This window comes from Abrus precatorius, unplaced genomic scaffold (genome assembly GCF_003935025.1).
Source record: "Abrus precatorius isolate BTA unplaced genomic scaffold, Abrus_2018 Scaffold11, whole genome shotgun sequence".
In the NCBI taxonomy this organism is placed as follows: domain Eukaryota; kingdom Viridiplantae; phylum Streptophyta; class Magnoliopsida; order Fabales; family Fabaceae; genus Abrus; species Abrus precatorius.
The window spans coordinates 21,109,628-21,122,187 of NW_020874303.1; the positions used below are offsets into that span (position 1 = coordinate 21,109,628).

A 12,560-nucleotide genomic window follows, 5' to 3' on the forward strand; every position below is an offset into this window, starting at 1 on the left:
CCCCTTTCTTTTATTGTAAATATTGCTCAATGGTAGTTTCTTACACTGTGACTTGGACAAACCATTAATAGACACGAATCAATATAAATATTTTTATGATTTTTGTATTTTTACTCTCAATTTTTGTTGCATTTATTTCCAATGTTTAATTTTTATATATCTTTGTTCTTCTGTTTTATCACTCCTTATGTCTCTTACTTGTTTACTCTGTTTTTTTCTTCCTGTATCTCTCTAATTTTTTCACCTGTTTAACACCTAAAATGCAAGTGTAAATATCGATAACTAAAAACATTTGATGATGTTTATATAAATAGTAAAAGTTATTATTTAACAAATTATACCAGATAATACTATTTTGATGATTGTGTATTATGTTAAATTTTAAATAGTTTACGTATTTGCATATATATAAAAAATAAAATTTGATAATTTATTTATGTTTAAAATAAGATATTATGTATTGGCAAAAAAAAAAAAGATATGATGTGTTAAATTATAATAAAGTTTTCAAACTTAACCCAGTTCATGAGAATTTGTAGTTTGATGTTTGAATTAATAAAAACTACTATTTTTAGAAAATAATAAAGGCGTAAGTTTGTTAAAACTTACATTAACAGATATATAAATGTGTGTAATAATTTTTTTAAATTAAATTTTATCAAAAAAATTAAAATCAGTAATTCTATATAATTATTAAATTATTTAATGTTTCGCTAATTAAATTTAATTGAATATATAACATATTTTTATAAAATTATAAACTTATGAACGTTTAATCTATAATATGTAGTTACATAAATATGTCCAAACAACTGGACGTGTTGGCTGAGTAGAGGGAATTGACTGGCACTCAACCCCCCATTTAAATAAAAATAAAAAAACCTATTTTATATATCAAATTTTTAAAAAACAACTCTTATATTAAAATTTATTTTTATATTTTAAATAAATTTAAAGTTATTTGATGCGTTATTCAAATACATTAAGATTAACGTATTATACACTTTTAAAACATGTAAAAATATCAATTAAATCAATAAAAGTCACAGAAATATATACGTTTTAATAAAAATCACATTTCATTCAAATTTATTCAACTTTTGATATAATTATTGATAATTTAATTACATATTTCCTTTTGTTTAATTCTTTAACTAATACTTTAAACACTTATTGATATTCTCCATTTATTAATGGAATTTACAAGGAAATTTGTTTTACAGTGCCCATTGTATTTAATTAAATTGATGATTTGAGATATTAAAGTGTAATTTTTTTACAGTAGCTGTAGATCAAAATTACACTCAAATCTAACTACACCCCTGCATGTTGTCAGCTTGGGTTCAAAATGGCTCCCATGTAACACGTTGGATTGAAAAAATATGAACTTTTAATTTATTTAAAACTTAATGTACATCATTCAATATAGTCATCATATAACCTATTACTTATATTTGCATTAAAAAAACGAATGTATTATATGGAAAAGTTTAGAAAAAAACGTAACAATACACACTCTCTCTCTAAATGTACTTTTAAATAAAAATTTATTACTTTATATATAAATATCCTGACAACACTCAAAATAATAGAGCAAAAAGTAATGTAATTTATTTTTCATAATTTTATTAATGAACATTGAATTTCATCATTCTCTATACAATTTCAGAACTGTTTAACATTTTGTCAACCAATTTATTCAGATATAATAGAGAAAGTGTGTCAGAAAATATTCTATACAAATATTATCAGAAAATGCGTCACTCTTATTTATAAAAAATTATATAAAATATCTTTAAACTATTATTATAATAGAGGAAAAATTAAGTATTTTAAACAATAATCACTTAAAAATAAAGATGACAGTAGATACGTTCAGTCTATCATATAAGAAACGCAACTCTGCGAGTGTTTGATTAAAAAATATGCATAACGAAGTGAATTACACATGATTTATCATTTACATATGTCAAATTCATACTTCATAAAAAGCTCACAAGTAAATTCCCACTGTAACACAACTCTTTCATCAAAAAAGGTAATAGGTATAATAAAATTCTCACGCCAAAACCAACAAAATAAGTTAATCCTCTGATATTTGGGGATAGTTTTCAAACCAGTAGATAGCAATGCGAGTGGCACGTTCATTTTGGCCGTAAATAAGATAGCAACGCAGAAGAGAAAGGTAAAAGGTACCATATACTGTTGGCAGAACAAAGAACTTGGCTATGTAAAGATGAATTCGAATGGGAATGTTCTATATTCAATGCCAGGGTTCAACCTTGGGTTCTTGTTCTATCAAGATACACTGTTTTGGTCTTAGTGAACTTTCACAGGGTATCAGATTTCACAGTACAAGATTGGCAAAAAGGTACGTCCACAAGTAAAAATCCGCTTTTCTGGCACTGGTTAGGAACTTCGCACATTTGAATACCCAAAAACACACAGAACGAAATGGCTAAAAACCCTAATCGTAATCCAAGTCAACCAGTGTACTAACGTCAACAGAAACTATCTAGCATCCACCTTAAAATAATCCAATTGAACATAATAGTAGAAATAAAACCCTAATGTAAAACGCAAAAACTGATTCAAATCCAAAACAACAAAATAAAACAGCATCCGAACAACAACATTTAAATTAACAGAAATTAAATTTAACTAAACCATAAAGTAATTGTATTCAAAATCCGGCTAAACAACTCAAAACGAAGAAAACATAGAGCACATAAAAAAGATTTCGACATGATATAAAATACGAAATCAACGGTATGATTTCTGGAACCTAGCGCGAGCACCGCGACCACCGAACTTCTTGGGCTCGCAGCGCCGAGGATCGGCAACGAGGAGTGTGCGGTCGTACCTGACGAGAATATCCTTGATCTCCTTCTTGCTCTGCTCGTCGACGTACTTCTGATAGAAAGCGACAAGGGCTTTGGCGATGCTCTGACGGATGGCGTAGATCTGAGATGTGTGACCGCCGCCTTTGACACGGATGCGCATGTCGACGCCGGCGAAGCGGTGGCGGCCGAGGAGGAGAATTGGCTCAAAGGCCTTGAAACGAAGGATCTCCGGCTCCACAAGCTCGATGGGGCAACCGTTGATCTTGATGAGGCCGCGACCTCGCTTGCAGTATGTAACTGCCACCGCCGTCTTCTTCCGGCCGAAGCACTGAACTTGCTCGATTGGTGTCGCTTGCGCCATTCTCGATTCGATTGCCTCTTACCTTTCACGACCAGGGTTTCGTTTCAGCACTCGTTGCCTCTGCAATGCTTGTTATATATATATAGATATATATATATGTGTGTGTGCGCGCATTAGGGTTTTTGAGATTGGTAAAATGCCCCCATTGCCCTCTCTTATTTACGCCCTGCCATTTTATATAGTAATAAACGATAATGTAATTAGTGAATTAAAGATTGGGTATGGGGATGTTTATTTTTCATAAATTGTTTTTAAATTATATAATACATTTTAAAAATTATTTTTAATATTTTTAGAAAATAAAAAATAGTTTCTGAAATATTTATATAATAAGATTAATTTTACTTCTCCCTCTTTATACACACTCTCACAAATTTCTATTAAAAATGTTGTATAAATTCAATTTCATGTAATTTGTTATATTTTTTTATTATCTTATTTTTTCCCTCGTTCCTTTTAGCGCCTCTCTCTCAAAATTATGTAATTATTATCAGTGTGCATATTTTTTTGGCAGTAGGCAAGCCCAAGTGTTCAAAGCATCTGAGTTTGGGTGGCCCAACAAATTGGAGAATAGGTAAGGAAAAAAAAATAGAACAGTGCTAAAAGCACAGGTCCCTAAAAATAATTTTAATTACGTAATATGTTAAAAATATTTATGGCATAAGCTTTTTTTAAAAAGTAATATATTTTAATAATTTAGTGTTTAAAACATTATTTTCTGAAAAAGTTACATGATAAAATTAAATCTCTCTCCATATGATACATACACTTTCATATATTTTTCTATAGAAAAATATTATTGATTAATTACTTATTTATGATGGATTATCTTGCAGTTTAAAATGAGGACTCAAGGCTTTTAAGGTAATTGTGTTGCATTGTATCACAAATATAATGAAGATTCAATTTGTTTCTTATAGTATGTTATGTCTCCTAAAATAACAAGCATGGCCAGAAATCATCATCAGAAGGGAGTTCCACTTCTGAAGCCTCTGAACCCAGTTAATTTTTTTGATGTTTTATCAATTTTGAAAAATGAGGGTCGTAGAAGCTTCTGAGACAGAAGCAGTAGCAAAAATGGGGTGAGGCTGAACAGAGGAATATAGCCCACAGTTGTATAGTGCATAGTGCAATGATCTCAGTTGTGCTCTCTAAGTGTGTTCATGTTTTCAGCCAGCCAGAAGGTGTGCCTGCACTTTTCTTTTCTTTTTTCTGATTGAATTAAAATTAGAATGAAAAAAGATACAGAAAACAAAACAAAAGAGAATGATTAAAATTTAAAATAAAATAAGATAAATTGATGTGAAATAAAATTTTTGAAGTAAAAGAAAATAGTTAAAGTTGAATTTTCTTATAAAAATAAAATAAAAGAAGTAAAATAATCATTCTTTTTTTAAAATATAATAAAATAAATAAGCAATTTTTACGGTACTCTGAAAATTAAAACATACATGAAATAATCATTATCATTAATATATTAAATATATATAATAAATAATAAGAATCAGTACTCAGTAGTTCATCTTAAAAAAATATAAATGTTCTCTAATTTTTAGAATATTAAAACAATTATAACTATTGATTTTAAGAAGGGTATAAAAATAACTTTTTTAGTGCATGATAGTAAATATAAAATAAATATTTAAACAAATACTTTCTTTGACAATAAAGTATTTGTTCAATTTTTTTTTTATTTTTATAGATTCTCAAGAAAAGATGGTAAAATATATTATTTTACATTTGTTTAACCAATAAATCTATCTCATGACCATATGTTATTATTATGTTATATTTTATCATCTAAAATTAGACTAAAAATAGACAAAATAATATAAATATTTAATTTTGTTATTTGAACATGTATTAAATATAAAATGAAATAAAAATCTATCATAGAACAGAAATTTCCCTTACCATCCCCACAAATTCTTAAACTAGGACAAACCTCAACAGAGGCCTGGGTTTTGCAGGCTATGCATCTCTTTCAGTCTCTTTCAAAATGGAATATTATATTGTTCCTTTCCCTCGTTTACTTTCCAACTCCATCGCCGTTTTTGGACTACAACACAACCACATCCCTCGTAGTTATAGCCACGACACAACCAAAGACTAAAACCAACACTAAGAAACACTAGTTTTTATTTAAGCTTTTCCCATTACAAATCATCTTTCACTCTTCTCTACTCACAAACACTTGACATAAACGAACACATGCACATTAAACCATGCAGAGGCGACTTAGGCAAGTTTGCACTGCTCTAAAAGAACACACTTTCGTAAACTATGCTAAGATTGCTTCAGCAAGTGGCTTCTCCGATATCAGTCTCATCATCATCAAAGCAACGGAATCCAATGACATGCCACTGCATGAAAAGCACGTGCAACATCTTTTGACACTCTTTTCCACATCCCCATCTCATTTTTACTCTTTTGCCATTGGTTTCACTCGTCGATTTGGCACCACGCGTAACTGGCGTGTGGCACTCAAGTGCCTTATCCTTCTTCATCGTTTGCTTCGATCTTTCCCAGGAAACACCACTTTGTGGACTGAACTATTATGGGCACGTTCTAATGCTTTGTTTTCTCTCTACCCTTGTCATTTCAGAGATGACTCATCTTCATCTCCAGTTTCCTACACTAACTTCATTGTATCCTATGCACACCTCTTAGATGAAGTTCTTAACCGTGTTGCATTGGATAGCACCATGTTTGATACCCAACAACACGAACAAGAAAAAGAAGAAACTTTTGGAGAGAAAATGAAAGAAATGAGTGAAATACTTGAAGTGTTGCCACAGATTCAGAGTATTATAGATAAGGTGATGGATTGTTACCCAGTGGGAGTGGCAGCTAGGAGTTTCATTGTGCAGTGTGCAATGAAACTCATAATTCGTGAGAGTTTTGTTTGTTACACGAAGTTCAGAAGGGAAATAATAGCGGTTTTGGAGAATCTGCTTCAGATGCCTTATAGGAATTGCATAGCTGCTTTCAATATATATAAGAAAGCAGCAGTGCAAACAAATCAGCTTTCTGAGTTCTATGAATGGTGCAAGGCAAAGGGTTTGTGTGGTTTGTATGAGTATCCATTGGTAGAACCAATCCCATATATACAAATCAAAGCTTTGGAAAGTTTTCTCAGTGGCATGTGGCAGTTGACAGAGTCTTCATCGTCTCCAAGTCCTACTAGCCCTTCATCTTTTTCTGTGGAATCTCCAATTGAAGGAGGAGGTGAAAGGGAGGAAGTGATCAGAGGTGAGGAAGAGAGGCCTTTGATTGAAGAAGAATTAGAAGAGAATGAGGATGTTAGTTGGGAGACATTGTTGGAATCATCTGTTAGTTTTTGTCAGAGTGACTTGTGCAGTTTCTTCTATCAGAGGGAATGGGACTATGGATTTGATAATGAACAACGTAGCTTTGATGAGAACGGGAAAGAAGGGTATGAGCATGCAGATGACACATGCAAAATTGCAGTATCCAAATCTCCTTTTGCTGCTTATAACCCATTCTCAGAGCCAAAATAATTGAAGTTCCAATTTAATTTGGGAGATTTGCTCACAACCCTTGGTAGTTGGTACAAAATGTCGTGGTTTATAATGGATTTGGTGTCCTGGATCCGTAAAACTTAAATTGCAGATCCACCATCATGGGATCTCCTTTTTGTTTATTTTATTGTTTTACATAGAAAAAGGTTGAATTTTGTTTATGCATTTGATATAGAAAACTAAGTTTTTTTCAAATTTTTCTTTTGTATTGGTAGTACTAGTACTTGAGAAATCTTGCCAAGGGACACGGAATGAGGTAGAAGGGAATATTTTCGAGTAGGGAAGAACCATTCAGAGAAATTGTAAGCAAATATCTCCCAAATTAAATTCTCGAACCAGCTACAATTTTTAGTTAAACAGACAAGAAGCTCTTTGCTAATAAAAACAAATATTATTTATATAATTTTTCATGTCTAGCCATTTTATGATGTTTCTAGGAGACGTGAATGAACTTTGACGAAAGAAAGCAATCAATTTAAGTAAGCATATTTATTTATTATACATGTAGTCATATCGATTAAAAAAAAAAACAGCACGCTTGAATGTTCGTTTTAAATTGACTCGTAAATTGTTGCATTTGTTAATCTTACTAGAGAATTTTATCTACAAACAAACAAGAATGCACAGATCTATATTAACATATTTTCAGTTGAGTTTGTTCATAGAATAATTTCCAGTTTGGTTTTCATAACCAGACAGGTACACGCGTTTGATCCCCTCCGCATGTCTATTAAGTGGGCACTGGATTCATCGCTAATGTCAAGGATGTAACCACAGGTGCATTGAACCCTTTTCATGAAAGATCAGCAAAACATTTGCACAAGTCTACAAAAATGTTTCCTAGACTATTCATGTAAATGAAGGTTCAGACGAAATAATCACATTTTTCAGAGTACAATTGATCACCGGCTACCCTGGAATATACAACACTATATACAAGTTTATAAGACAAGGCACAATTTCTTCACGTTGACTTTAGAAAGAAGATTAAATAATTTGAATTGCTGAAATCTGGCACAAAAGTAACCAGACAGATGAGGGGGCTGACAGTTAAAAAAGTGTGGTGAACTCCGCACCCTCAACTCACATGCATTAAGTTAGCAATATAGCAGCTGCATGAAAGGATCAAACTTCCAAAAGTTTACTTGCGAAATCCCAATTTGATTTGTTACTTTCGGTGCCTTCGCTTTTGATCAGCTCTTTGTCTCTTCTCATCATCCCATTCTCGGTCATACAAGCTAATACTCAATTAAGGGTACAACAGTGCACCAATAGAATGGAAACATTACATCCAACAAAAACATGAAAGAAGATGAAGATCTTGCAAACCAAACAGGCATAAATATCATACAATATCATGCAGCTTTAAAGTTTAATCCACTCATCCACCAGGAATTCCGCATGCAGTTTTCTTCCATGAAAGATGTAACCGGTAGTAAACAAAATATATGCAGATGAAGTACACAATCAAACAGTCTAGTATGCGTTATTAAATTGAGGATACGGATCGGAATCACGACGATTCAGCTTGCTGCCCATCTCTTTACCGTGAATCCTAAGACTTGGTTCATCTATGTAACTTGGATGCTGGATCATGGGTCCCTTTCTGTCTCCTCTATCCCTTCCATCGTATGCTTGTGACATACCAATGCCAGGGGGAGGAGGTGGAGGGGCCACCGGCGAAAACTCTCCAGGTTCGCCAGTTGGTAGATGCTCCCTCTTAAGCTTACGTCTCTTGGATGCAGCATTCAAATCCAAGTCTTCCTTTAGAATGTTAGCTTTCTCTCTTTCCCTCTCCCTCTCTTCCACCTGCATAGAACAGAAAGACAACATAACATCAGAAGAATAAAGCCAGCCACATCATCTGCCATCTACCCAATCTAATCTAACACCAAAAGAGGCTAATGTATGCTAAGAAGCACGACTGTGTATGACAGTGAAATATCCAGGCCAATGCCAAAAACAAAATCTGAATTCTTTAAGCCATTGCAAGAAATTGAAGTACGTAAAATTGTAATAGAATCAAGGGAAGCAATCTTACATTCTGATTTTCTGTACTCTTGCAAAAAATGACCATACTAAAACTGTAACCATAAAACCCTGATAACGCCTTTCATTCTAATATTCTGAGCCTTTTCTTTTCATGTGTCATTTTCAATTTTTAGTGATAGTTAATATTACCCATCAAGGCATCAACAGAGAAAACCAGTAGTTCTTCAAAGAAACCCATAATTGTTAAATACCTGTCAGCTTGTCATATGGCATCAAATTGACTTAACCACCATTAGAATATTGACACTAACTGATACCGCAGTGGTACATGCATAATACACTGTTCGGTCCTTCCCCCACAAAGCACAATGTTCATATCCTTATTCTTGGTAGCAATGGGAGAATTGATGCATAATATTGATTCATACCTTAATTTCTTCACGTTTTCGATCTCGAAAATCATCTTCTTTTCGGCGTTTGGCATCATCCTGAGAAACCACAGTCTCTTCAGACCGCCTTCTTTCTTTTTCTTCATGCCTTGGAGAAAGTCTTTGAGAGTGCCTTGTAGCTCCATACCTCCGGTCAGCATCTTCATCCCGCCTACCAGCTCCTACAGATTGAGGAACCACGTTAGGAGGTAAAGGGGGTGGTGGAGGCAAGCTTTGCCCATGGAAGCGATCATCAGCATGAGATTTTTCTATTGATGCATCATTGTATCGTAATTTATTTCTATCATCCTTGCTTCTTTCATCCTTAGCCTTCTCAGGGAGTCTATTGAAACTCCTCTCACTACCCCTGTCTTGCATTCTCTCAACAGACCGTTCTCTTCCATATCTTTCAATAGACCTATCCCTAGGTTTTTCTGCAACAAAGTCATCGCCACGAGATTTATCCACACGGTCCAATCTTTCTCTGTGTTCCCTTTCATATCTTTCGTTGCCTTTGTCTTTTGGCCTTTCTAATGGCTTATCACCTGCCCTGTACAGACCATGTTCATCTGGTCCTGATTTGTCATCAGCAAATCGAGGATCCATCAGCTTCTCCCTTTCAGAGATTCGAACTTCATTTTCTAAATCTCTTAGCTCCACATCCCCTTTCCGTCGTTTACCTAGTCTATCAGGTTCTTCAGCGGAACCAGCTCTCTTCTGAACTTTATCATTAGACTTTGAAGTAACAACTGCATTTTCATGCCTAGGAGAATGAACTACCCGAGCAGAGGATCCTCTTGTGAAGTCAGTAATGTCATTTCCATCATCCTTCACCATTGAAGTCCTAATATCAGAAGACTTGGCAGCTCCAACCTCTGCCTTTGATTCATTACCAGGACCATCGAATGAAACCTTAGCTGATGCATTTGAACCTTTAGTAGAACCTGGAACAGTGTTACCATTAGCACTGACTGAAGAAGAAGTATTGGTAGTTCCAGTATGTCTTCCTTCTGATCCATGGGTTTGTAATTCCTTGTCACTAGTTGAGGAACCAGAAGTTCTAGCAACAGCTTTTCCAGATCTACCATCCTCTTTTACAGGATCTTGTTTTGATGGTTTTGAAAGTGAACCAGCAGGCACTGAACGTTTTGCTGAAGTTCTTGACTGAAAACAGAACCAAAATATTACGGATGAAATTATATAAATGAAAAACAATAGACAAATTGGAGAATAAAAAAAAAATGATACTTCTGGCGGTGGTGAAACAGCACTGCACTGCAACCATAAGAAAGATATGCTTCCATGCTATCTTTGGACAAGAGGAAAGAAAATACAGATAATGATGTATTTTCTTTTATTTGGTTGAAGAGAAAATGAAGAAAAAAGAAGATTTGATAATTCAAATTTTTTTCTTCCCCTCCATTTTCTTTCCTATGATCCAAAGATATGGTAAAAGTAATGAAACCTGTCAGGCAGGTGTCCACCATGATGAATGCAACAACTAGTAGATATATTTATGAAAATTAGATATGGCAGTGCAGGCAGCTGCACCTAAAGAATTGAAGATTTTAGTATAATTTTGAAGTTGGTATTTTGAGTTACACTGTATAATTTAACAAATTAATTGTTAAATCTATTGTTTAAAACCAATTAGGTCTGGCAAAGGGTTGATTAATTTATTTATAACAGTAAACTTTCAGCCCTAAAAACATTTATGTAATTCCATAATTATTATTAATTTTTGCAGTCCCAAACTATGAATAGGCAGCATTTGCGCTTGAAATTTCTTTTACCATACTTTCTTTTGAGAATACAACTTGGGGCTATATCATCTAGGTGTCATCGTGTCATTATAATGTGATGTGTTACTTTTTCTTTAATCTAACATCTGTCTGGCCTGGTTTTCCTGCAAGACTAATAAACAAAATTCTTGATGTTAATAATCCTCATTGGCTATTGCTTGATTTTGCCAAAGAAACCACCAATCCTTACATCCAACTTTGGTTTCATTTCAACAACTTCAACCCAGCAGAGAAACTAATGTGCAAGAACAATACCATACTTGGGATAAGACATGGCCCCAAAAGGAGGATCCCTAGTTCTTTTATTTTATTTTATTTTTTTTTGGGGGGGCGGGGGGGAATTGAGGTTAAGTCAGAATATTAATAGTTTAGCACTAGCCTTTCCAAAGGCACAATTCTTATTTACTGCATAAACAAAAACAAAAAAACTCAATTATTTTCTATGTATTGCTTAATGTCTAGGATTAAAATTTATTAGTTTTTAAATGATCAGTTATTTAGTATGAATTTTGACTCTATAAAATAATTCTGTAACTCTTCTAGCATCAATCATAGTCAGTGGAAGAATTATTCCTTGAGATCATACTTCTCAATTTTCTTTCCTATACCCAAGCAGTACGTTGAGGCATCACCCCCAAACAGTCAACAGCACAAGTGATGCAGATTGGATTACACAGAAGCCTATCATACAAATGAAAAATGCTAAACGCACAGCATAACTGAGATATTAAATGATACCTCAGCAGTTCTTGTTCCATGTTCATCTGATGCTCTATTATTTGATTCTTCGACTTGCTTTGGGTTTTCCATAGATTTTGAAGTCCCAGATTGTACAGAAGATGAGGGTAAGGATGATTGAGCATCCAATCCATTCACTATCGAACTACTTTTGAGTTTTACATGGCCAGAATCAGATTTTGTTGTTGTAATGCTTTCAGCTCTTTCTGACTTGCCATCTGCAGTTTTTGTTCTTATTATCTGGTCCTTGACAGTGTTTCCGGAGTCAACATGTTTTCCACTGGCAGATTCAGTTTGGGAAGCATTAAGATTTATCCCACTTTGTACAGCTGCTGAATTTCCAGCTGAAGATTTAGTCACAGTTGGTGCAGGCTTCAACTCAAGATAACCCATACCAAATTCTTCATCAGTAACCCAGGAAGGCTGCATAATGGATGAGAATTAGTGTGTTAAAAACAAAATATGGGTAAGTTTATAATAAAATAACAGCATACCTTCCGAGCAGCCAATGCTGCTGCAACACCAGTTGCCAACACCTTAAGATCCTCTCTTTCATCACTTTTAATCTTAGCTACCTGTATGGAAGATACAAAGATGTTTAAGAAAATGGATTTGTATTTTAAATTACTAGCACAAGCAAAGTTTACTATAAGGATAACTTGCCCGCTTTTCAAGGTTTATCCCACTCTTCCGAGTAACAGGAAAAACACTAGAAATCTTTGTCAACATTATAAGAGCATTTCTAATTTCCATGTACTCGCTAGATTCCAGACACTGAATTAGTAATCGTGTGATTCTTTGACTCCACTTCCAGTGTACCTACCAACCAAAAATCAAATATGAAATTAAACACA

The 12,560-nt window shown here is 33.8% G+C and overlaps 3 protein-coding genes across 3 annotated transcripts in view; 1 reads left to right on the forward strand and 2 right to left on the reverse strand.

Moving 5' to 3' along the window:
* Positions 1-2,131: 2,131 nt before the first annotated feature.
* LOC113855009 (40S ribosomal protein S16) lies at positions 2,132-3,265 on the reverse strand. The gene has a single exon (XM_027486424.1). It carries the CDS (start codon positions 3,202-3,204, stop codon positions 2,764-2,766), a length of 441 nt encoding a protein of 146 aa, XP_027342225.1. The 5' UTR covers positions 3,205-3,265; the 3' UTR covers positions 2,132-2,763.
* A 2,164-nt stretch (positions 3,266-5,429) lies between these two features.
* On the forward strand, positions 5,430-6,725 carry LOC113855814 (putative clathrin assembly protein At2g25430). Its single transcript, XM_027487443.1, has one exon. It carries the CDS (start codon positions 5,430-5,432, stop codon positions 6,723-6,725), a length of 1,296 nt encoding a protein of 431 aa, XP_027343244.1.
* Positions 6,726-7,299: 574 nt separating this feature from the next.
* The window catches only part of LOC113856135 (THO complex subunit 2), a 30,753-nt gene continuing 25,492 nt past the window's right edge, over positions 7,300-12,560 (reverse strand). The window contains exons 27-32 of the mRNA XM_027487821.1: positions 12,370-12,525; positions 12,201-12,281; positions 11,707-12,129; positions 9,167-10,330; positions 8,251-8,555; positions 7,300-7,984 (exon numbers count right to left, since the gene is read on the reverse strand). Coding sequence (XP_027343622.1) covers positions 7,915-7,984; positions 8,251-8,555; positions 9,167-10,330; positions 11,707-12,129; positions 12,201-12,281; positions 12,370-12,525 — 2,199 coding nt within the window. The 3' untranslated portion in view covers positions 7,300-7,914. The remainder of the gene's footprint in view (positions 7,985-8,250; positions 8,556-9,166; positions 10,331-11,706; positions 12,130-12,200; positions 12,282-12,369; positions 12,526-12,560) is intronic.